Source organism: Melanerpes formicivorus, unplaced genomic scaffold (genome assembly GCF_026170545.1).
Source record: "Melanerpes formicivorus ecotype bairdi unplaced genomic scaffold, bMelFor1.0.p_v2 SCAF_7, whole genome shotgun sequence".
In the NCBI taxonomy this organism is placed as follows: Eukaryota; Metazoa; Chordata; class Aves; order Piciformes; family Picidae; genus Melanerpes; species Melanerpes formicivorus.
In genome coordinates this window covers 16,086,824-16,113,348 of record NW_027142359.1, presented here as the reverse complement: position 1 = coordinate 16,113,348, position 26,525 = coordinate 16,086,824, and the positions used below count along the sequence as shown (strand labels likewise).

At 39.8% G+C, this 26,525-nt stretch overlaps 1 protein-coding gene across 1 annotated transcript in view; it reads left to right on the top strand.

The window, feature by feature from the left end:
* ZNHIT6 (zinc finger HIT-type containing 6) overlaps window positions 1-25,388 on the top strand; it is a 30,792-nt gene extending 5,404 nt beyond the window's left edge. Inside the window, exons 6-10 of the mRNA XM_068141186.1 lie at window positions 2,662-2,730; window positions 3,498-3,578; window positions 4,083-4,163; window positions 19,314-19,438; window positions 25,215-25,388. Of these exons, the coding sequence (XP_067997287.1) occupies window positions 2,662-2,730; window positions 3,498-3,578; window positions 4,083-4,163; window positions 19,314-19,438; window positions 25,215-25,300 (442 nt within the window). The 3' untranslated portion in view covers window positions 25,301-25,388. The remainder of the gene's footprint in view (window positions 1-2,661; window positions 2,731-3,497; window positions 3,579-4,082; window positions 4,164-19,313; window positions 19,439-25,214) is intronic.
* Window positions 25,389-26,525: the final 1,137 nt, after the last annotated feature.

Genomic DNA, 26,525 nt, shown 5'->3' with positions numbered 1-26,525 from the left:
TTGATTTGGTTCTGAGAATAAAGTGTAGTGTGGAGATTTGGGTTAGCATCAGTTAAGACATCATTAGTGTTAAGGAAACTACTTTGAGTTTTACCTGAAAGGCCTACAATGTTAACTCTAATCCTTAGCTAAATAGAGATAATTAAAATTAATTTTTTGAAGTGTTGCTGTTTACCAGGGAGCTATGTGAGCTGGGGTTTGGGCTAATATTGCACTGTTGGAGCTGTTAAACCTGAATGGAGTTGTTCCAAGTTTTGCTTGCTTTCTGGGACCTCCCAGAGTAAGTTCCAAGGCAAAGAAATGGCACTTGGAAGTGCCATTTCAATAAACCAGTAGCTCTTTGGAACATCTCTATGTGAAGATGAGTACTGACCAATTTCTGTACCTGAAACACTTCATTCTCATAGTGAATCCAATCATAATTTTGTTTATTTGCAGAATTTCAAGTGGTTTTATTCTTTAAAGACTGTTAGAGTTTGGGTTACTGGGCCTTGACAGCATCCCTTTAATTTACACAAGACTCTCAATTCAAGCCTAGCATGTTTTATTATTGCAACACACTGTTAATAATATCTTCTGCTGTTGGGAGCCCCCTTATTAGAACACTACACGTGTTACAAAGGAAGCACGCTTCAGTTCTTCATTGATTGTCTTGCTGTTTACTGTAACTAGGAAACAGCCTGGTAGAAATATTTCAGTTTTGCTGTTTATACATCAAATCCAGGAATTAGCTTGATGAAGTTTCAAGAAAACGGAGACTTCCTGTTTTGAGTGCTCTTGTTAGAAGTGCAGCAAAGTCAATTTGGCACTAGGAGCACAGTCTGGAGAGGGGTGGGAGGAAGGAAATCATACCTCTGTGCGTTAATGTGAAAGTTACTATTTCTTAATCCACAAGAGAATCTAGTCACTTACTTGGGCTGAATTTGCATTGCTTATGAAAGCTGAGAAAGGCATTGTTATCCAAAGGTGTAAATACTGAATGCCCAGTGTTTCAATTAAACTTCAATGCATTAGGTGAGAGTACTGGATGCTGTCAAATTAAAGGATAGCTGGTCCTTCATTAAACTGCTTTGTGGCCTTTTAATCTCTTCTTCATCAAAATAATATGGACAGGAAATAGTATTTGCATTTTGATGTAAGATGTGCTGTGTGCTTTGCTGTGAAGATGTTTTGGATCATACATCTCTAATTCTGTGAAAACTACAGTTGATTATAGAAGATATTTTTTTGAAATCTTAGAGGAGATGGAAGGGAGACAAGGGAGAAAGTTATTTTGCTTCACAAGAGCGGTAGTTGCAACACAGCCTGTACAGTTCTGAACATAATTTGCAACTACATCTCTGCCGGGGAAGAGGTGCCTTATTGCTCTTTTCCCCTCTGATCAGTTTCCATGCTTCCAAAGAAGCCAAAATAGGATGTGAAGCCAAGCAATGCAGGGATGGGCTAGGATGTTGCTTTTACTGACATCAGTGATGTACTTGTGCCTCATCCAGATCTCTGCCATTTTGTAGTTTTATAGTCAGTGCCATGGTATTCTGGAAAACTGTGGGGTGGCGTTCCATGGCAGCTGAGCAGTATGGAACACTTCATGCACTGCGCTGTTGCTCAACTGCAGATGACTTACTCAATTAAGCAATTTCATTTTAAAAATGAACATAGTACATGTCAGTTGTGTTTGAAGGAAATACTACCCCAGTGAGCCATAATGGAAAATGAAGTCAGTGAGAGCTGGAGCCAGGATATCTAATTTTAATCGGAACTTGTTGTGAAGCAGCTTTGATAGAATCTGCAGTTGACATCGAGTTCTCTAACTGGGCAGAGATCAGTGATGGTGAGGGAGGCTATGCCAATTCTAAGCTTCTTTTTCCCTTGCCTTCTCCTACCCTGTTCTTCATCTGTCTTGCCTCTTTCTGTTTGCTGTTTACTTCACGCAAGACTACTTTGAAGAAAATGGAAATAAAAAAAGGATCAGCACTTCTGTTTTTCTACAGTGAAACATTTTGACAACAAACAATCTTTTTAACTGCAGTGTTTCAAATCCCAGATTCATTGCTCTTCCTCTACACTGTTCCATAGACTTTCTTCCATGTGTCTGGAAGGGGGAGGGATGATGAAAGTCTGTAAAGACCCCTCTTAAGCTGATTTTTACTCAGTGATGAGCTGGATCTGCTCAGTGAGCCTGTAGGAAACTGCTCTTGTATGTGAAATCAGAATGTGCTATGTGATAACCATTCCTGCAGACAGATAAAGAGTATTCCTAACAGGTAGTAGATAGATAGAAGTATTTCTGGAACATTTCTTTTTCAAGTGCCTGTTTTGGAGACAGCTCTCAAGACTACATACATATTTCTGTGAGCTGTATCAGGGTTTGTCCTTTTCATCTTGGGAGAGGAAGATGGGTAGAGCTCCTATTGCTCTGGCTATCTTGATTTAAAAGTCTGACAGAAAGAAAGCCTGTCTCAATAAAGTTTGGTCACTTAGAGTAGATGAACGTGGCCTATTTGGAAAAATTGTGGAGGATGATGAAAAAATGCTAGAAAATCTCATTTAGTTGATAACATGTAACTATAGGGTATGGGTTAGGGTTAGAGCTTTATCATGGTTAAAACAAGGTGTAGTTACTGGCTAACACTAAGAATATGCATTTCTTTTTCTTTTCAGGGAGAAAAAGTTTTACTGGCATTTGAAGCTTGTATTTCCTCACTGTCATGCTGAATACATTTTGAAAGGGTAAAGAGCTTGAAAAACAGACTTTATAAATTAGTCTGCTGAAGTTGAACTGCAACATATTTTAATGAATTCTTATCTGTTTCTATTATAGAAAGTAAACTCAAACATTATTTTTAGTTTTCATTACAAAGACATTTAAATTGAAAATATACTGAAAGTTGTGTAGTACTTTCCTCTTTGAAAGTTATCTGGCTTTTCAAATCAGCCAGAATGGTTGTTTGCTAGTCCTTTTCTCTCTGTAAACAAGAGCAGCTTGTATATCCTGTACACCTGACATATCCTGTTCTTATGGAGCAAACATTCAGCAGGGTTTGCTGTCTCTCCTCCCTGGGACACTGGAGCTTCATGTAAGATGAAACAGATTTGCATTGTGGGAAAACCCACATGCACATTTTGCAAAGGCCAAAAACCAAGCTCTTTTTGACAAATGTTTGTCCTTTTTTCCTAGCCTGCAGGAGGATGAGAAGTATGCCCTTGTCTGCTTTTAATACTGTAGGAACAGCATGTTTCTGGTGCAGGGTTAGAAACTAAGAGATACACATCTGCTTATTCCTTGTATATGTCAGAGAAGTCCTGGTTTTGAAACTGAGATAAAGCTCCCAATTATCTATGCTGCATTGATAGACTTTTGTGATCCTTCCAAAAACTACTCAATTGTGCCACTGTAGTGTGCAAACACTCAGCTCCCTCCAGCTGACTTGGCTAACAGATGTTTGTGTACATGATGAACCGTGCCTTATGTATTTGATTTTTATCTTTGATGAAAGGGTGCCTGACGACAAAGCACTTGCTGATATCCTTAAGCCGTACATTGATCCAGTGGAGTCAGATCCTGTAGTTTGTCAAAGGTGTGTATTGAACAGCTTTTCTACTTAGTTCATCTAATGTACTAATAAAAGAAGGGAACAGTTCTGAGTAAATGGCTTCAACTAGCTGCTCTTCCAGCATGCAGAGCTGAATTCCCAGTCAGCAGTACATCTTTTAAATCCTGTGATGAAAACCATCCTAACCAACCAACTAACCCTGGAGTAGAGCCACCAACTTTAAACTGGGAAAAAGATTAAGAAATTGACTTGTGGCATAAAGATCAAATAAAGCAACTGTAATTCTAAAAATGTAACCATAATTAACCTCAATGGGGGTGAGAGGGAACCTTTTCTTTAGAGTAATTAGAAAAGCATACTTTTCATTACAGCTCTCATTTATAGGAAATACTTAGTATGTGGCAAATTACTGTCTTTGTGAATACATACTTTTGGCTGTTGATGTGCAAAAGATGCCCATCTCTTACAGAGAAGAAAGCCATTATACATCATGGATTCTTCATTTCTATGGCATATTCTTTCTTTCAGATTAAAAATGTATACAATGTCTCCTCAGTCAGATGTACAAATTTTAATGAAAATAGAAAACAGGCAACAAAACTCTGTCAGGTAAGGTGATTCTTCATTTTGTGCATTTATTAATTAAAACCAGCAAAATTAATATGCCTTTTTTTTAGCCTTTAATATGGAGATTACATAATCTCACAGGTTAAAGTTCAATGAGTAATTACCAGCCATCTTAAAAAAAAACAAAACTGTTATGTCTTTGTCTTGCAATATGTCAACACTGAAATTTCTGTGCAGTTACTGAGTAGGAAATTCAGCAGACTCATCCTTGGACAATTTAAGAAGCTAGGGCACTTTGCAGCTAGATTGGTGGAAGAGCGAGTGTACCTGTACCTCAGTTGCCTCAGTAGCAAGCCATGCAAATGTAACACCTGCAGTAAAGCTAGGTTTGTGTTAAAATGTGAAATTACTGTATTAACCAGTAGAAAGAGAGGTGTCCATTCCCTTCTGCAAGTTCCTCTGTGTATGTCTTAATCTCCTCAAGAGGACTGAGGGGATAGTTGAATTGAGCTGTCTTTTTAAATCATTGCAGCAGAAGCTCTGTGTTTATCAGCATCCAGTCACTGCATTTGATACAACTCCTTTGCATCACTCTTCATGTAACCATATTTTGTGGTTACTCCAGTTGGCAAAGAGGGTGTGAAGGCAGCAGACCCTGTGAACTACAGACCTGTTAGTCTAACCTCAGTTCCTGGAAATATGGTGGCAAAGATTTACTGAGTGCAACTGAAAGGCATATAAAAAATAATGGAACCATCAGGCACAGTCATTGTGGGTTCACAAAGCAAAAGTCCTGTTTAACTAAAACCCACCTAGTGGATGAAGGGGAGCTGGTGGATGTAGTTTTTCTGGATTTTAGTAAGGCTTTTAATACTTTATTTCCTTCCTTTTGATACTGTCATCCTTCTGGACAAATTGTCCAGCTGTGGGATGAGCGGGTTCATGGTATGCTAGGTGAAGAACAGGCTGAGACAGAGCTCAAAGGGCCATAGTGAATAGGGCTACATCTGGCTGCTAATAGCTCACCAGCAATGTTCCTTAGGGCTCAGTTCTGGGTTCGGTTCTGTTTAACATAGTTATCAGTGATCTGGATGCAGGAGTTGAATGTACCATTAGCAAGTTTGCTGGTAATACCAAACTGGGAGATGCTGTTGACTCCTGAGGAACAGAAAGCCTTGCAGAAGGCTCTAGATAGACCGGTGCACTGGGCTATGATTAATGGGATGAAATGTAACAAGTCAAAAAGCCAGCTTCTACACCTGGGATGGAGTAATGCTGGGCACAAGTGTAGGTTGGGAGGGGAGTGGCTGGACAGCAGCCGTACAGAAAGTGATCTGGGAGTACTGGTCAACAGCCGGCTCAGTAGGAGTCAGCAGTGTGCCCTGGCAGCCAAGAAGGCAAACCACATCCTGTAAGGTATAACCAGCCAGTCAGAAGAGGTGATTGTTGGCTGTATTCAGTGTCTTCAGTATTCAGTTAAGGAGTTTGGGCTTGTTTAGTTTGGAGAAAAGGAGGCTGAGGGCAGCCTTATTGCCCCCTACAGCTTCATGAGGAGGGGAATTGGGGAGGGAGGTGCCAATCTCTTCTCTCTAGTATCTGGTGACAGGACATACAGGAATGACTCAAAACTGGTCCAGGGGAGGTTTACACTGAACATTAGGAAACATTTCTATAGAGAGAGTGGTGAAACACAAGAACAGGCTCTCTATAGAGGTGGTCAATGCCCCAAGCCTATCAGTGTTTAAGAAGTGTTTGAACAATTCTCTTAGTAACATTTTTACATCAGATCAGCCCTGAATTGGTCAGGCAATTGGACTAGATGATTGTTGTAGGGCACTTCCAACTGAAATAATCTAGTCTATTCTATTCCTGAACCCCTGGGAAGGGAATGTGGTTGGAAATCCCAGGTGAAGATTGTCCAGGTAATTAAGGCCTACTGGTGCTCCCAGTAGGGATTAAAAGAGGCATTTATGCAGATTTCTGAAAGACAGATGTCTGGACTGATTCCCATTTAGTTCAAGAATAACCAAATTCTGGGTGTTTAGGGAAGAAGTTTAGCAGTGGTTTAGCTGGTGTTGTGAGCTGCCCTGGAAAGTTTACTGCAGAAGCACCTGTTGATAGATGAATTCTGCTCAGTTCCTGCCTTTCTGCTGCATTTCCCAGTGCTCCATGAAGGGCTGTCCAGCACAGGCACAGTAGCCATGCTGCCTGGATGTGCTGTTGCACCCAAGTAAGGAAGCCTTTTTGGGAGTTCAGCTATAGGAAATGAGATCAGAAACAACTTCCCACTTAAAAAATATTTTTAGCAGACTCCTCTGCTTATCTGCTAACAGAACAGGTTCCCAGAGCATGAGCAACATCTGTCCCCTTCTCAAGTAACAAAAACTGTAAATGCATGTTACTGCTGTACATCTTGCAGTACAAGGTTGGGAAGGTGGTATTCAAGCAATGATCTTGAAGAGTTACTAGTATTGGAAAATAAAGGAATTCATACACAGGTGGGGTTTTCTGTGGTGTTTTGGCACTTGGGTTTTCACATTTCCTTTTTTAGAAAAGAAGGAAAAAATTGCTTTTGTAATAGCAAGTAATGTCCACCTCTTAATCTTCTGAGGTGAAGTATGTGAGTTGCATAGAAGCCTTGGGAAAGAACTAGTTTAATATCCAAGTGGACTGTCTCTATGCTCATCAGTTTCTTTTGTTACTTAACCATTTTCCTCTTCTGAAATCTGTGTGATGCTTCTTTAGCTCACTGATTTATTGAGAGAGAACTCTCCTCAGGAAGTTAAATTTAATTGCTGTAAATAACCTTGAGTTTCAGCCCCATCTGTATTCCCCGAATTGGCTTTGCCTGGTCCTATTCTATTCTATTCTATTCTAAGTTACAGGAATTGGTATTTACCACACCTAGTGAATGCAAAGTTTAAAGTTTTAAAAGAACTGCAGAAAGTTAAAATAGAAAGTTTTGACTTGAGAAATGCAGTTCCTCACTTGGAAATTATGTGAATCTGTTCATAGGAGTTGTTGGAGCAAGCCCAGCTGTGGAGTGCAGACAGGTCAAGGAAGCAGCATATTGAAAGAAAATTCCTTGTCTGAAAGGAAAGAACAAAGTTTGTTTGAAATGATGGCACTGCTGTGTCAGCAGAAAAGCATCTTCTGTCGACACAAGCTGTGTTTCTGCCAGCGGGCGCTCTCAGCACAGTTAGGCCAGCGTGCTTGTTGTGACAAAGGCTCTATGAGGGAATTTAATTTTTTCTGTAGTTGCATTACAGTTAAGTAAAAGAGAATGTGAATTGATTTCTTCTCCTATGGACTTCCCCCTCACTTAAATTAATTTGAGATGTATGGCTCTCATTCTATAAATCAATACCTGCAACTGCAGTGGAAGTACTTGTGACCAGCTTGCTGCATGGTGGTGTTCAGCCTGGAACAAAAGCTGTGTGGAGACGTGCTGTCATGTTTCTTTATCCACATTTCTTTAACAGTGGGGAGCTGTTAACTTCTGGTTTGTGTAGCCTTAAGCACCACTGTCAGAGTAATTTGTCATTCTGTGCCACCTTACTCTACAGGGTTTTAGGCTGTACGTTCCTGTATGACAAAATCCTCTTCCGTCCTTCTGTGGGCAGACTGGAGGAGTAGGATTGGTGTAGTCCACAAATAAATACAGTCTGCATGAATGTTGTGTTATTCAAAGCTTCCCTTGGGCTCACCAAAAAAATTTCTTCTCCACAAACACTAGATAATAGAAAGGCTGTAAATACACATTGCTGAGTCGGATGTTGATTTTAGGTTTAGCAGAACCTTCTGAAAAAGAACACAGTTAATAGTTACAATTACATCTTATTGAGGAAATCCAATGGTGTTTCAGATAATATCTAAGCAGAATTATTATGGGTTATAAAATGTCAGCCTTCTGTTTTAAAGATAAGTATGTTACAGAAGGATTTTAGTATTTCCTGCAATTGTTTATTGAACAGGAGTTTGTGGTTTCGTTCTGGCTATTTTCTGTGTTTCACAGCAAATGCCTTTTTTAGTTTGAAGGTCCTTTGCAGAATGCTTTAAATTTTTTGGTTTTTCTTTTTTTCTTTCTCCAAAAATATAAATTAGTCATGTAGTACAGACTTCTGCTTCCTCACAGGAGTTCTGCAGATCTTAAGAAAGCAGCTGCATGGATCCATTGGTGTGCGGACATCATGGACAGTTGCCAAACAACACAGAGCTTGCTTTCTTCTTCTTAGGTGCCTTTTATAATTGGTGGTGACTGTTCCTAGAGAACTGTGTGATAAGCTCTTACTTTTGTCTTCTGTAAAACCAGCTTGTCAGAAGTGCTTTCAGTATGAATTGGAAGCACTTCACAATTACTTGGAGTAATGTAAAGCATAATCTCTCCTCCTGTCCTCTCCTCCCTACCTGTCACCTAGTGCTGTATAACACTGAAACTGTTAAGCCACTTGATAGTCTTCTTATTAATTGCACTTACTCTTTAATGAAACTTACAAAGAAAGGTTTGAGAAAACCAGCATTACACAACTCTCTCTCTGCTTTAAAACCTTGGTTTGGAAAAAATCTGCATTTGAATGGGTTATAATAGTTTTCCATTTGGTGGTGCTTGCCTCTGTCACCTGTTGTGCAATATTTAGATGGTGGTTGGTGTCTATTCTCTCCTTAGCTGTAGCTATTCCAAGAAAGGTTTAACTGCAGCCTCTTGGATGATTTTACAGTGTACATTCTTTTATAAAGTAGTCTTTTCTTTCTTCAGGATAAATTAGTGTCCTGACTGTCTTCAGTCCCTTATTTGGGATGCCTTCAAAGTGACTTCATATGGTAAGAGTATTGCTTTTTCCACTAAGGAAAGATCCAACTGCAAAATTATACCATCTGGTTTGGGAAATATACCTTCTTGTTTTCCTTGTTAGGCTTTGTGTAACAAAACCAAAACAAAGCAAACAAAAAAACCTAACAACAAAAAAACCAGAAATATAATTCCTAAATCCAACAGACCCTTGACACTTGTTATAATTAAGGTAATGGTCAGACTTGGGTTTTTTTTAACTACAGATATTTAATGAAAACATTAATTACTCTAAGATGGTCCTATTTCTACAAGAGAAATAACTGCAGCAGACTTGGTTTAAGGTAGATATCGTCATCTAAGAGACAATTAATTAAAGAAGTCTTGTTGAGGGTTCAGTAATATCTTACATGAATCTAGCTCAGATAGTTGCTTGTCTTTAATCACATGCATTTAGTTTAATGGAATTAAAAAGCAGTGGTTTTTTTAAGCATCTGCATTAGGTCTGTTCATAGATACTGGGTTTTGCTTGTTAATATATTCAGACTGGCACATGAATGTTGTTGTAGAAGACTTTTTGGGATTTGAAGGTATCATTAGACACTGATAGAACATTTGGGTGCTTGCAAAATACACTCTGGCTGTATATAACAGCTTTGCAAAGCCCACTGGTTTCAGTGAACCATATCCTTAAAGGAGCTGTAGTACAGAGTAGTATCAGACTGTATCCTGTAGCTTTTCTTCTGTAAAACTGCCACCATACAGGGATAGGTAGAGAATCAGTTGTAGATTTTGGGGTTTATATTGGTAGTACTGGTGCAGCTCATGCATGCTTCAGTTACTCAGAAAGCACAAAATACCAAAAGCATTTTTGTACCAGTTCCAACATCAAGGGGCTTCTTACTCTCTGTGGTGACATTGGCTGTGCACATGAGAATACTGGCATGTTTGCCACTTAATTCTTGTGGGCCACAGGGAAGAAAATCTGCTAGACTAGTATCAGGGGTTTTTTTCCTACTAAATGCCATTGCTTTATGGTGGTGAACACTTAATTTTGCTTTGACTGATCCAATGCAGTTGCTTCCCAGAAAGCTGGATGATGTTAGTAATTTTGGAGCACTTCCCTGTCTCAAGATCAGATGGCAGAAATGAGAGTTATTTCCTTGGATGACTGAGTTCTCTGCTCAAAGAGAATTTTCTTTTGTAGTCTGTTGCTTTTAAATAACTAAGCATTAGATCACATTAGTAGGTCACAGTAGTCAAAATAATAGATTTAAGACTCTAAGTAAGTTTTTTGCTTGGGCGTGTGCAAATATGCCAACAGACTTTTAGGAACTCACCTTGGAATTTAAAGATTAATATAAAGGAACCAAATCTTTTTAAGTGTTGCATTTATATTGGGTTATCTATTTTTCTGTCATTGAAAGTATCTATTAGATACCTGTTATATCTGATTTTATTATCAAAATTTTCTATTTAAATATATGTTGCAGATAGCCTCAAATACTGTTAGTGTTATCCTTAATTTTTGATATCCTCTTCTAGGGCACTTCTTTCTGCATTATCATTTGTGGATAACCTCATCTAAAACTACCGGAGCTTATAGTTTGCTTTCTGCTTTTCTCGTAACTCCAGCTGCTTTAAAAAGTCACTGCTCTTAGTGTGGTGCACGTATCAGTTCTTTTTATCACCATATTACAATCTCATTTCAAAAATACTACTTCACCTAGCAGAACATATGTACTAGAATTGGTACATTGCAAGCATTATTTCCTCTTCTGCATTTTCTGCAAATGTTGAAAACTGTGGGGTGGTTTATTTAAGGTTCTCCAGTCTTACTTAGGAAGCAATTTCTTTTCACATTTGTGTTATTATTATGTGGTATACATGAGACAGGAATTAAGGATACAAATCCCTGGCTGAACTGCTGGCCTTGGCATGAGTTGGAACGGACCCCAAGCTGGCTTTAACCTATGCCAACAGAAGATTGACAGTAGAATTCATTACTCCTCTCTAGCTCACAGCAGCTGGCACAAAAGCAGCTCTGCCAGCTTTACAAAAGCAGAGAGCTAGCTTACAATAGTCATTCTTCACTGCACAACTGTAGTCAGGCTCTGTCGACTTCGTTCAAGGGGAAGTAGAATTTGGTCTGTAGTCTGTTTCTTAAACACAACACCTCTGTGTATTAATACTTGCTGCTGTATTTTTCCCAGAGTGTTATATTTTGTTTAGGGAGGGGGGGTGGTTATTAAAACTTCCGCTTTTCGTACTGAATACTTTATGTTTTCTTGTAGGTCATTTCAGGCTTTCTAGTTTTGTTACTGCAGCCATTTTAGCATCATTTTTCACGTGCTCCCCCTTTATCTGAACATCAGTCTCAGCTGACAAAAGTGATGCAGAGCAACAAATGCCAGGATATATAGCTTTTACTGTAAAAAATAGTCACTCTTCCTTCCTATCAGCTTACATTTTTCATTGAAATCCTGCATTGTGTAACACAGATGGAAAGCAGAAAACTAGTCATTGCTGAACATAAAATGTGTGATCTGAATCTGTACCACACATAGCTAAATGTTTATGATGTCTGACTACAATTACTTGACCTTTGAGAAGATTTTTGGGATGATGCCAAAAAAAAAAATCAGAATTTGTCCATTTTACTATCTTGAGCAATCATTCATTTTGTTTCTTGAAAGGGATTCCTTTATGAACCAGTAGGCGCCTGTTTTCTAAAATAACAATCCAGCATTTTGTAACCCATGCTGAATTCTTTTGGATGAATTGTTTTATAATTAATGGTATTGCATTAGGGTTTCTGGAGTGTCCCAGCTAGAGAGCTGCTGACTGAGACATCTATTACACAAAGATTTATTTCGAATTATAGCCTCTGCTCCAACATTCTGCTGTCCATGCTGCAGCAAGTTGGATCCAGACCGTTTACAAAGGAGTGATATTTAAGTTAGTAAAGAGGTGGAGGATGAGATAACAATATGAGTGCTAGTGTGGGCTTCAGCCTGCAGTTTGTCTTATTCTGTACCTACCACAGGTAAAACTGAAGACGTACAAACCCTCCATGTTTGCAAAGCAGGTAGGCACACCCCAAATTGTGAAATGTAAAGAAAACTGCACAGTAGTCTCTTTTCTGCACCATAGCTGGTCTTGTAGCAGCATCCCCAGCTTATGCACAGGCAGATTTTCTTCCTCTGAGAAAAATTAATATCTAGGAAAGGCTGTTTCAAGAACAAACCTTGCAGTTTACTCCAATCCACCATCTCTACTAGGGAGCAGAGAGGAACCATGTACATATATTGTACTCTGTAACACATGCATAGTATGGAAAATACCTTCATGGAAGTCTGTGCACTGTGTAGCATGCATGTATAAGGCAGACTTGATGGGAAATTGACAGGCGGTGAAGTCCAAGTTTGCAGATGGGAAAACCCTGTTGAATGATCCATTGACTCCTGGTGGGGGTAAAAATGGGCTCTAGAGCAGAAGTAACGTTCAGACTGTTTGTCTGATTCAAGTCTAGGATAAGTGTTGTGAGGTTCAACTGTCTGAGTTGCTGTGAAATTTTTTCTCTGAAGCAGTAATTTGCTGTCGTTTCTTGAAAGAAAAAGGTCACACAGAGATACTGACTTAAAGTTTGAATTTGGGGGATCAGGCAGAATGGGAGGTTGGATTAAGAGGCTTCTAGGAGTAAAGATGCATTTACAAGCATTTGGAGTCATAAACTGAACTTGGAAGCTGCAGCACTACGGAGCACAGCAGTGTAGCCATCAGCATTTTCATCAGGGCAGAGTATGGGAGAACCTTTTCATGTTCCAGTCAGGAAGGAGAAAACCTGTTGTGTCCTCCTGATGCTGCCAAAGGGGAATCCCTCTGTTTTTTCTCTTTCTTGACAGAAATGAGCTAGGGCTGATTGTTTCAACCTTGCCAAGAAGGGAATTGATCTTCCTGTTTGTTTGCCAAGAAAATAATTTGTTTTCTTTATTTCATAGCTTTTCCTCTTCATTGTAAAGCATTAGTAACCCCTTAATGGAAAGTTTTTTGGCAGTTTGATTCCCATGCAAATAAGTATAAATCTGTGGATATGGTTCCACCATTTAGTACAGAGTGTTGGAAGTATTCAGGCTATCTCCATATGAGCTAAATATGGAAATTGGAATTTGCTGTCTAGGGATTGGAAATGACTGAAGTATCAATTCTTCCTGTTCCTGCTATGGAAGTTCATTAGATTAATCAAAGTGTAACAAAAAATCTATTGCCTATTTACAAGGATTGATTTCTCATCAGTGTTGCATTTGTGTTTATTTTGTTAATTTATTAAACAAGATTAGACTTAGCAATTTTCTGAATTGGATGTATTAAGAGTTTTTCATGCCATCCTTTGCTATTCCAAGGTACGCCACTCATCTCTAAAATTATTTGCAGTAGCGTTTCATGAGGCTGTGTAACAGCCACTGTAATTAAAGCAGACTTACGACACTCTGGTTTGCTTCATGATCATGCTAGTGTTTTATTAGCTGTACAAGTTACATATTTTAACTTTTATGTTGCACTTAAATTATAACATCTTTCCTTGCTACTGGATTTTGTTACTACTTTCAGTAGGTCTTAGGAGATGGGGAGAGTGTTTGCTCTCTTGAAATTGAGTATCATTTTTGTGTTCTTCAAACCAAATTCTACCAAGTACAAGAAACTGAAATTTGCTAGTTTCACATTTTCCTGCAGTTGTGTCTTAAATTCTCCCATAACAAAAAAAATGCAAAGTGGTTTTTGCTTCAGTTAATTTTCGGATTGTTATTGTGCATCCTGAATTTACCATATCACTCTTAATACGCAGTCCACTGAATCGTTGCCGCAGATGCCATATCTTCTTTATGGGTTTTGCCCTCAAATGATACATTTTTCCATGATTGTTGTTAAATTGTTTTTACTTTGGTTTTTTTCTCTGTATAATTGCCTCATTCTCAAGAGATTTAAACAAGGACAGCCTTTGTGCTTCTAGAGCAACGTAGATGTAGTGTTATTTTACTTATCTCATATTTCCATTGATGGTTTGATACATTTGTTGGGTAAAAGTGCACGAAGTTGGACATCTATTATTGTGCCAAATAATTTAGGTGACAATTGTGTTCCTACTGTCTTCACTTGGGTATTTGTTTTTTTTCTTTTTTCTTCTATGACGTTTTTGCTCCCTGAAATATGCTTGTAAGAAGAGGGGTTTTGTGAGTCTTACGTATGTTTGGCTGTCGTGTTTTGTTGTGGGTTGGTTGGTTGTTTTTTAATCCAGGAGTTCTTAGATTTCCCTAGTGGAAGTGCCTCTTACAGCCCATAGAAGAGAGGAGTCTGTAGATTGATCTGGCTTGTCTTAATAGTCTTTGTTTGAGGCTGATACAAGGCCCAAATACGGCAAGGAAAAGGAACAGCGTCATGGTTTTCTTGTTATTTGGAAGTGCCTTTTTATATTTTGGCTATGTAGGTATAGTTAGGAGATGCTGATAAAAACTGACATCCTTTACTGATATGTTGGCCAGTTTTCCCTCTATGCTTTTGTAGTTGCGCCCTAGCAGTTTTGGGCTAACTGGTTGGTAAGAGGAGATTCCTTGTCCTAGGTTTCCTCTTCTTTATGGAAACGGACATCAATGATGCTGAAAGCGGTACTTAAGATGGGAATCTGACTTGAAAAGGGATTGGAAGGGATCTGGTCTGTATTGGTAAAGGTTGAGCCATGCAGGTAATCAGCAGTACAGAAGAGAGGTTAGTGAACATACGTTAAGGCAAATTATCAAGATCCTAGACCAGGAGAAAAACCACAGACAAAGAGTGGAAGGAGGAGCTTAGCCAAGTTTTAAAGTATTTGTGTAATCTCTAGTGAATTACTTTTTTTTTTTAATGTTAAAATATTAACTTGACCTTGATTCCTGTCCCCTTCTTTAAAGAGCATACAGAGTAGTCTTTCATATTGTTCAGCTGTTGATAAGAATTAATTACAAAGGAAGTGTTAAGGCATGACATTTCCTTTTTTCATTTCTAAGCTCTTGGCTTTTATTTTGCTCATTGAATTTTCTAATTATTTTTCCCATACATGGACTAACAAAACTCACTGTGTTCTGGGTTTTTGAATGTTGAAATCCCAGTGACAAGGTTAAATACAAAAATGTTGCATTATTTCTATACATGGTGTTTACTTTCTGCCATATAACTTTCCTTTCATACCTAATTCAAACATGCATTTCACTACTTCCATGTTCACCAAATCATAACCACACAAAGAGATTATTCATCAGTTAGGAATGAAAGTCCATCTGTTAGTTATTATCTTTGCTGTGCAGCAGTACTTCAGAGTGAGTGCTTGGGAGAGGCTCTAAAGGCTGTACCCAGTCTTTGCTCCCTTCTAGGCAAATGCAGATACCTAGGAAATGCTATGCTCTTCTGTTTGGGAGAAAAAATAAATCTTTGTTTTCCCCATAAGTTACCAGGAGTTTGAGTGTGGATTTTTAGGACTAGGCCCAACATAGATAGCATGATTTGTTGTATCTGAGTAATGCCAAGAAAAGACCTCGATGTTTCCACAGTTCTAGGAAGAAAATCATCTTTGTTTAAAATATGCACAAGGGTTTTAGTTGATCTCTGACAGGAAAATTATGAACGTCATTATACAAATATGCATTTTAGCAGCATTTACTATTACTTAGATGGCTGAAACTTGTTTGTCCTCTTTTCAGTGCCTGGAAGACTAAACTAAAGAAATAACATGGTTACAATTTATCTTTAATTTCAGATTGCAGGTTTCTCTTTATTATTATTAAAATCGAAGTTCCTGTAGATGACATTCAGGAAAACCTGATCAGTAGGGAATTTCCTGCTGTCTGAGTTCATGGAGACAAGTTACACCACTGGGACAATAGCCACAGGCTCCATTTGAGGGGAACTTGTTGTGATGCAGTGACCTAACACGGCATTCCTGCCTGTAGGAGACAGATTAGGAGACTGAAATGTTGAATTCCTGGAAGGTGGTGGAATAACTATAGATAGCAAAACTGTCCTTTGCAGAAGCTCAAAGATGCCATCAGAAATGCAGAGCCACATTAATGTCAGCATTTTGTGAAAGGTAACAAAGACATTCATGGAGTAAATGTAACGATTTATCTGGAGGAATGTGATGTGGGATTGCTGAATCCTGTGAAATTTTCTCAATTGTCAAAATTTTTGTAGGCTTTTAAACTGCCTGCTGGCAGGCAAATTTTGTTTAATTTTTGTCCTTGAAAAAGCAGTTATTGTTACTGCATTCCAGATGAAACCAAAAGCTGTTGTCTGCCAAGATTTTCTCTTTGTGATCCTTATAAATGGAGTCGCCTTATTAAGAAGAAATCTATGCCTGTTTCTTGCTTCGTGATGAGCCTTGCTTAGGGAAAGAAAATAATCAGGAAAGTGTATCACTGGATGATGGGTGTTGGACAAGGAGGATGAGAGAATGTATGGAAGAGAGAAAGCAAATACATGGGAAGTAAATAGCAGGGAGGCAAAAAATGTGAAAGAGAAGGGTGCAAGGAGAAATGCCACTGAATACAGGGATTGAGAAGCTGAAGTGCAGACAATCTGAATGAGCTGGGCAGTGAGAGAAGCAAGAAACCACAGGGAGGGTTTAAAAAAAGGATGTGAAGATGGGGTGTTAAGGTGCTGGTTCTGTCAGGGTAGTCAGTCTGTTTGGAGCCAGGCTTACCTTGTCATGAAGGGCTGAAGGAGCTTGTCTGGGATGACAGCCTTAATTGAGTTGGTTCCTGCAACTGATGCTGGAGCATGAAAGAGTCTTGAGTTGAAGGACAGACTTACTCTGGTTGTCATTCATTTTACTGGGTTGTCACTTGAAATGTATAGTGAAGGAAAGGCCTGAAGAAGGCTGGAGCTTCTTATGGGTCTTTGCTGAGCAAGCTACACAGTCCCAGTGATTCAGGACAAGTAGGTAAAAATGGTAATGCAAAATATACATGATGACCAAGTTCTCTCTGCCCATCTCCTACCTATGGTGAGACTACCTCTCTGCAAATCATGTATGTGAGGACCTACATTCCACTGTTACCCTATGTCCTCAGCTCATCCTGGTGAATAATCAGTCCAGGGAGTTAAAAGTCTTACCAAAATGTCATTTCATTTCATTTTTCTCCAAACAGGTCTAGCCTTTTCTTCAGTAAAAGTTGAAATTGTGTGTGTATGTAGGCTTCTTGAAAAGGACACTCATCTCTTACCCATGAGTCTGTTATTCACTCTGTGACGTATGACTTTGTTGTAGTTCTGGGATGAGATGAGGAAGGTTTTTGTCATGACAGAGTCTTACAGAGAGAATCTGAACAATCAGTCTTCCTTGGGAACCATCCTGTTTTAGACTATGGAGTTCTATGACAATGATTAGTTTTGTTTTGAGATATTTGAAGCATGCAAAGTCAAGGAATAGCTTGGACTAAGAGAAAACCTGAATCTGCACTTGTGTATAAAGTAAGGAATATGGTAGACTGAGGTCCTTTGGATAGCCAAACCCAGCAAATTTAAAAGGAGAAGCATTAAGTTTCTCTGTTAGGTTCTCACTGAAGTTTAAAGCACTAAAAATTCAGATGTTTCCTCCGTCACTGTCAACCAATAAAAGTGACTTTCAAAAAAAAAAGAAAAAAGATAAAGCTCTGACTCAGTGATCTAACACTTCAGTAATTTACTATCATAAAATAGTTTAAAGTACAAATGTTTTATCTTATGCCAAGCTGGACACTAAAGATATTTTGTCTAAAACATGAGATAATGGAAAGTGTATTGTGGCATGTGGATTACTTTAGCCTCTTGGTGGTAAATGTTTGCTTAACCAGAAAAGAATGTGTTGCAGTCCTTGCCAAGGGAAAGGTATTGCCATACTCTGTATGTGGAGCACTGTAAATAAAGCAGTAAATATGTTTCTGTTCATGTGTGTTAATCCACAAGTTATGAATGCATTCATTCAATGAGAAATGTAATATACTGTTATCCTTTTTAAAGGGTTTCACTAAGAAGAGGTCATAATTACTTTGGCTTGAAAGAAACATGAAACCAAATATTTTCATGATGATTGAAGTTGAATATGAGAGAGAAATAATTTTTGCTCAAACTAAGTTTCCCTTAAATTCCAACAACTCAAATCCTATTTTACCTTCAATGTTCTTCTCATGTGCTGACTCCTCTGGTGTACCATTCTTAATCACACATTACTGTAAATCATAAACTATATCGTTTCCTTCATCTATCCATTGTTGGTTTTGGCAAAAGAAAACCCAACTGCATAGTATGTTAATGAACAGAGCGGGTAGAGCAGCTATGGGAAATACCCCACTTATTGCCTGATGTGTATTTTGGGTTTGAACTTCATTTGCCTCTAACTGATACAATAGCTTAGTAGTAATTCAATAATGCTGATTGCAGATAGAATTGCATAACTCAGATTGCAGTGCAATAATATCAGAGCATCTGTTGGATACCACAGTTAACAGCAAGTGAAAGCAACAGAATTTCTTTCAGAGGGCTTTGAAATACTCCATTCCATAGAATCCCATGTCCAGGTTTCAGTTAGAGAGTTAGAAGATAATATTGCAGTTCTAGGAAATAATTATGGTGAAGATGCTCAATTTACTCTTTATTACTGTGGCATCATTTGTTACATACCTGGCTTCACCCTCCAGGGTAAAGAGTTGCCTTTTCTGGAAAAGGACTGTGCATCTGAGTCACGCGCCCCTTGTAGCGCACACATGGGGATTTCTACAGGGACCTTCTTGCAGATGGTGCTGGTAGCAGAGATTTGCTTAGGCAGAAACTGAGATGTTGTACTGCCTTTTAGAAGTTAATGCCCCAATATTCTGGGTATCAGAGTCATTACTTCTACAGAGACAGCTCCTAAGTGCTTCCAGTATGCCTTCACAGTAGTAATTGTTCAGATGTGCCTTTCATTTCATCTTCACAGTACTTCACTGGTAATTCGTAAGCAAGCATGATAAGTAAGGTACACTACACTACTAACCACATCTCTTAAACCTCAGGTGTTAAAGCCCATAAACAAAACATTGTGTTTTATTCTTAATTGATATTTTGGTAAGTATATCCATTTGGATAACTCTGTGTCCACATTCAGTTTTGGTGAAGATACTCATTAATAACTGATACAACGTTTCAGGTCTTAGGGAAATTTCACTTTGATTTTCCTTAAAAATTGTGTGGTTGGATAATAAGACTGAATGTGTAATTTGAACCATAAGGTAGTTCTTCTGAACATGATACCATATGAAAAGTCTGTGAATTTCTGGAAAGCTTCCCCCTCACCCCAAGTGTTTATTATGTTCTTGATAGTATTAAAATCCAAAATAAACCTCCTTGTTATTTTTAAGGTACTATGAACTGGATGCTAGTAGAAGCCTCCTGGACAATTTGAAAGGCAAAGTAGTAATTGAGTATCCAACTTTATTTGTCGTCTTGAGACCACTGAAGAATGACATGGTGGTTCTTGGCCAAGGTAAGCATATATTTATATTCCTTTATGCTGTATTTAGATATTTTAGCTAAATAATAATTAGTGATACACCTATTGATTAAGCAATGGTTAGGCCACACCTTGAGTACTGTGTCCAGTTTTGGGCCCCTCAATTTAAGAAGGACATTCAGACACTGGAACGTGTCCAGAGAAGGGCAACGAGGCTGGTGAGAGGCTTTGAGCACAAGCCCTGCAAGGAGAGGCTGAAGGAGCTGGGATTGTTTAGCCTGGAGAAGGGGAGGCTCAGGGGAGACCTTATTGCTCTCTACAACTACCTGAAGGGTGTTTGTAGCCAGGAGGGGGTTGGTCTCTTCTCCCACACACCCAGCACCAGAGCAAGGGGACACAGTCTCAAGCTGCACCAGGGGAAGTTTAGACTCGAGGTGAGGAGAAAGTTCTTCACTGAGAGAGTCGTTCGCCAATGGAATGTGCTGCCCAGGGAGGTGGTGGAGTCACTGTCCCTGGAGGTGTTCAAGAGGGGATTGGATGTGGCACTTGGTGCCATGGTCTAGTAGTCATGAGGTTTTGGATGACAGGTTGGACTTGATCTTTGAGGTCTTTTCCAACCTTACTGATTCTATGATTCTGTAATACCAGGAATGTGCAGTGTGTATTGTATTTCCCTTTGAATCTAAAAGATGGATATTAAAAAGCTGTTTCGAATGCTTTGTCTTAAAACTGCTGGCTGATGGCTTATATCCATAAGCTGTGTTATATATGTTTTTCCTAAATTTTGTTTACTGGTACTTGATTTTTTCAAAATAAATAAATAAATGTATTTTTAGCCACTAAGCTTAAACCAAGATTTTTGTGTGTAGGAAAGTTTGGCAGGATTGTGTTTTTCTAAAAAGTCAAGCTGTCTGGGGAAGATGGGATTTAAGTAAGCTTGCTAACCAGATAAAGAGTCATTCTCCATTACTTCCCATCATAACTCCTAAGCCTGGACAAATAATTCTGACCTACAGGACAGTTATTAGGCATCATAATAGCATATAATTTTTGTGAGGGTTAAAAGAACAATGTTGTCTTTCCAAAAGTACGTAGTTGAGAGAAGACTTTCATCATGGAGTTCACTTAGAGGAGGATCCAGGTCTAGCAGGAATCTGTGTTTTAGTTTTGAAGTTAATTTCCCTTTTTCCTCTCTGTGTAAAGGCTTCATGTCCCAACTTCACTTTCTGCAGTTGTGGTTCTCTTGTCTCTTAGTTTCCCAGCTAGTCACCTTAGTTAACAAATTACATACTTTTCAGTCATGGCCCAGTCTGTAAGTTTCACACATTTCTGAGGGTAAGTGTTGATGTATATTTGCAATGGCTCTTTTCCTGTGGCAGCTCAATCATGCCTCTGTATGTGTATAATTTGACTGAACAAATATGAGACTTGGATCTTGGCTGCTCTGGCTATATGACGCTAAGTGGAGCAATCTGCTCTGACAGAAACGACATGTAAACATTTTTTGTGCTTTGTACTGCAAGAGCTTCTGCAAGTGAGATGCCGTGCAAGGGGATGAGATAAGAGTCTTGTCTGAGCAACTAGGTCCACTGATACTCATCCTAGGTGTAGAGGTACATATACTGGAGTACAAAGAAACTAGGTGCTTTCAGTTTATCTACTGTTTCTTGATCTAGGTTCCTTGCTTTTTAGTAATCATTCCTACCCCTATGATTTAGATGTCAGGAGGGAATTATAATGAATTGACTTATAAATGTAGCCTGAATGGATTGGGTGTCATCTCCTGAGCCAGGAGGGAGGTTGTTCTTTTAAGGGTATAGATTCAAATAAGTGGTGATTGACCAACTAGATTTTGAGGTTGTGCTGCCACAGCAGCTAGCTAATTCTGTAAAAGGCAGAACAGAAAGCCAAAGGGAAGAGAGAGACAATAATGGTCTGGGGGAAGTGCCAGCAGTTCTGTCACAGGGCAGTGCAAATGTTTGACAGTGACCTTCCTCTGCTGCAGGAATCATTCAGCTAGCAGTCATCCCTCAGGATGGTATCCAGAGAACACTGGTAGCTATTTCTGGGTTTGGGAACCACTACTTTTCTTAACACTTCTTTCATTGCTTCTATAGATTCCATAAAAATCAAATGCATAGGTCTCTGTTGACATGTCTCGATTACAACAGCAAATGGCAAAAAACTCATTATTTTCACAACTTCACCAACTAATCTTTGTACATCGTTTTAGTTAGCACGTTAAGATTTCACCCTGAGTTTGATTTGGACCCTATGTTCTTGGAGCTTTTCCTGTTAAGAATAGAAGCCTGTTGGAGAAGCCCCAGATTATTTGAAGAAAAGTGTGTTCAGAACAGGACTATAAAAATTGGAGGGCTTTTTTGTTGCTGTTACTCCCCTTGAAGACCAATGTGACTTTTGTTGAAGTGTGGCAGTCACTGTTGCGTGTCATCCTTACAGAATAAAGGGGTAAAGATGGTAGTTTGTTCTGCCAGGTGCATTCAAGATTGGAATTACTGGGTTCACCTCTGGGGACACTCCATGAAGTCTGTTCTAATCAGCAAGGTGCTTTAGCCCACTCCCATCTCCCAGGGGCTGACCATTCTACTGCAGCATCATCTGTGTTACTTGCAGCCCAGTTTCTTCAGCACACAAGGCTTTTTGTATTGCTTGCACATTCCTCCCAAGCCATCCATGCTGCTCTGGCTTATCCTGTCTCTGCCAGTACTGCCTTTCCTTTCTGCCTTCCTTCTCCATTCACACCCGGAGGGACACCTGTCTCAAGTGCCTGTCCGACTGACCTCCCCCTGGCATTCCAGGCAAACAGCTGCCACATCAATGAGCGCATGGCTTGGCAGGGTGTCTGCCAGAGCGCAGGAGCTTCAACTGCCATAGCCTTCCAGGGGCTGTTTCCCAAGGGCACAGGCTAGAACAAAAAACAGTCTAATGGGAATTTAACTGCTGAAATGATGTTACTTTGAGCGACCTCAGATCCACCCCATTCCCCAGGAAGAAAGCAAGGCAAGTTTTCAGAGCAATAGGCACATACTGGGAAAACATCACAATTTGTCCTGCAATTCAAGTTACTTCCCCCCCAAAACTGACAGAGAGCTAAAACTAAACACCTTCGAAGAGAGACTGCTAGAGTTTAACGAGGACAAAATGTATTTCTTCTATCCTGGTTCTCAGAAATGCCTGAAGTATTTTGGCTGAAACTTAAAGAAAAAAACAATCGAAGGACAGTAAGGATTGAGGAAGAAAAGGACAGTAAGGATTGAGGAAGAAAAGGACAGTAAGGATTGAGGAAGAAAAGGACAGTAAGGATTGAGGAAGAAAAGGACAGTAAGGATTGAGGAAGAAAAGGACAGTAAGGATTGAGGAAGAAAAGGACAGTAAGGATTGAGGAAGAAAAGGACAGTAAGGATTGAGGAAGAAAACTGGCACTGAAAAATTTAATCCCAGAGTAGAATAAGTAAACGGCAGACAGTTTTATGGTGGTAAGGACTGGGCAATCTTACTCTGTATCACAGTATCACTTAGGTTGGAAAGGACCTCAAGGATCATCGAGTCCAACCTATCAACACAGACCCCATGCCTAGACCATGACACCAAGTGCCACGTCCAATCTCCCCTTGAATGCCTCCAGGGTCGATGACTCAACCACCTCCCTGGGCAACCCGTTCCAATGACGAATGACTCGCTCGGTGAAGAACTTCCTCCTCACCTCGAGTCTGAACCTCCCCTGGCGCAGCTTGAGACTGTGTCCTCTTGTTCTGGTGCTGGTTGCCTGGGAGAAGAGGCCAACCCCTTCCTGGCCACAACCACCCTTCAGGTAGTTGTAGAGGGCAATGAGGTCACCCCTGAGCCTCCTCTTCTCCAGGCTAAACAATCCCAGCTCCCTCAGCCTCTCCTCATAGGGCTTGTGTTCAAGGCCTCTCACCAGCCTTGTTGCCCTTCTCTGGACACGCTCAAGTGTTTCGATGTCCTTCTTAAACTGAGGGGCCCAGAACTGGACACAGTACTCAAGGTGCGGCCTAACCAAAGCAGAGTACAGGGGCACTATGACCTCCCTGCTCCTGCTGGCCACACTATTCCTAATGCAGGCCAGGATGCCATTGGCCCTCCTGGCCACCTGGGCACACTGCTGGCTCATATTCAGGTGGCTGTCGATCAGCACACCAGGTCCCTCTCTGTTTGGGAGCTCTCCAGCCACTCTGACCCCAGCCTGTAGCTCTGCATGGGATTGCCGTAGCCAAAGTGCAGCACTCGGCACTTGGACTTGTTGAATGCCATCCCATTGGACTCTGCCCATCTGTCCAGTTGGTCGAGGTCCCTCTGCAGAGCCTTTCTACCCTCTGACTAACATCTGCCCCTAAAATGTAGCGCCTCGTCCCTGGGTGGGCTCGAACCACCAACCTTTCGGTTGTAGGGAATGCTATCAACACCATAAAAAATGTCTTCATTTTGAGTGAAGACAATGTAATTTTTGTTACATAAAACTCACTAACAGACTAAACTAAAGCTAGAATTTGTCCATTGAGCTTCACTGTGAGTCAGAAGATTGCCACATTCTTTTATGGGATATTTTGATGCTTGACTTGCTTATAGCAAAAACTACAGGTGCTCTGATTTCAGCATACAGGGTCAGTCATGGCTGAAGATAGTAGGGGATTATAGAAGCTTTCACAGGATTTAGGGGCAAAAACAATCCTTACTTTGTGCATTACTCAGTACATATCTGGCATATAAATGTTAATTGATTATACACTAGATTTCATGTGGACAAAATGTGACCTCCAATGTTTCTGGGTGAAATGCTTCTATTTTCTTGACCAAATTCCATAGAAACTATACAGGTGCACACTGTGTCCTGTGTATTACCCGTATTTGCCAGCTGTAGAACGTATCTTGACAAGACAGTAACTGTACTTTGAATAGCATTTCCTTAATGAAGCATCTGACACTAAATGCTGAAAAACTTCTTTAAATTCACAATTGGATCAAATACTGAAAATAACAGTGAGAGCAGAGTATGAATCATGGGCCAGCTTTGCTGTAGTTTATTTTTGTGCTGCTTGAGTGCCACTGACCAGTGGCATCTAGTAACCTCACCACAAGGTGACCGGGGTCAGTGCTCGTTAAAGAAGGAGTCTCAGGGTGTGAGCCTGAAGACCACTTTGGGAAATGAGTTCTTTGCAGTATGATGTCAGCAGAGTACAACAGCCGTGTCCTGAAGCCCAAGTTACTGTACAGCTTTAACCTCATCAGCACTAGTTCATGGATTCACACAGCTTAACACCGTCATTGGGATGCTGGAACATGTGGAAGGAGCACATGGGTACATCTTCTCAATTTCCCAGTTCTGTTTAGAATTTCTCAGTAGTTCTCTTATCTTAACTGAAATGCTAATAAAAGTGTAAATTATTTATAATTCCTAATAGTTGTGACATATGTGTGTAGCAAGTCAGAAAACAGCATATACAACAAACAAGCAAGGAGAACAATTTGAAAATCTGAGTGGATGAAGAGGAAGAGTTTGTGTGGGATAAATACTCTTCTTACCTACTTGATTGAAAGACCAAGATATGAAAACAAAAAGAAATTTTCAACGTTGTCTAGCTTTCTCCTTCAACAATAAGGCTCTACCCAGGGCTTTATCCCATGTTATGAGACTGGGTAGGTCTTCAGAAACAACTGTCCTCAAGGAAAGTGTTAGTAAAAAGAAAGGTACGAAACTGCTTCTATTTGACGTGCAAACAACATTGCTGAAACTAATTGCTTGTTTGTTTTTTGTGCCCTACACCCTCAGATGCCACTGAATCTACAGAGAGCTCGGACAGTGAAAGTTCATCGCTTTCATCTATGGAAGAAGGGGAAATTCGGGACAGTTCATGACAGTTCTTTGAGAGAAGAGGGTGGAATGAGCATTTTATGTTTCTTTGGGGTTTTTTTGATTAAATTAAATCTTTTTTTGTACAACTGAGCTCTCAGAGGTTTGGTTTGGCTTCCTTCACTAAAGGCAGCAGTTCCAAACTGCCTGCCTATTTTTTAGTTTAGTAATGCATATTTAAGGATGTAAACAGAAAGATGGGGAATTACTGATTTGGGGGCGATGGGGGCTGGAAAGAAAGCATTCTTATTTAATTTCAATCTTTTGGCCATGAATATTTAATCAGTCAGAGTAACCCAAATTTAATGTTTCCAATCTTAGCAATTATTTTTTTCCCTTTTACCCCTAGCAGCTCAGTATCTGATTTCTGAGGTTAAATGTCTAACCACATATTTGTATTAAAACTGCCAGTGTTTCATTAAATTACATTTTCTTTTAGAGGGTTTCTTTGTCATGCTGAGCTGCTGCAAATAATCTTACTTTTATTTTTTACTTCAGTCTCCTGTTGGTGACATTTTGAGTGCCTGATGAAATACATTGGGTTTTCTCTAACTGGGTTGCATCCTGTTTGATGTGTAAAGGACAGGTCAAACCATGGTTGAGAGTGGCATGTTGCTAGTATGTTTAATCTTCTACCCTGATCTTCTAAACTAGCATGGGGTTTTAAATAAATAGAAATGCATACAAGTGCTAACGTATTGGAATTCTAAACAATGCTGATGTCATGCATCTCAGATTACTAGTTTACCTACTGAAGCCAAATACTGTAAATATTTACTGGAATATCAACTAAATTTACCTACCTGAAATCAAATAAACCTTTAAAACCATGATCCTATCAGCTGACAATAGAAATATGTTGTTAACCTGTAAGACAATTTCTGAATCACTGTGTCTACGTCCCCCGTATCTGTGGGATCTGTGGGAGGATGAGAGCATGTGGTGGGAGCAGCGTGAGGCAGGTGGGCCCCTCTGCACACTTGCACCAGGCAGTTCTCAGGCATCAGCATCGGTGTTTGGGGTTAATTTGCAATCATCTGGCTCAGTCAGCATTTGTGAAGTCTTAAGGACTTGATCCCTCTGTAAACAACTCTGTGAGGTTGTTGCTGCCATCCTTGTTAGCCCTTCTGTGGCATCAGTGTGGGAGGAGGCTTGGGCTTCCAGTGTCTCAGTCTAGGCTTCAGGGCACCAGGCTGTCAGTTCCTTACCAGCCATGCTGTGCAAAGATGA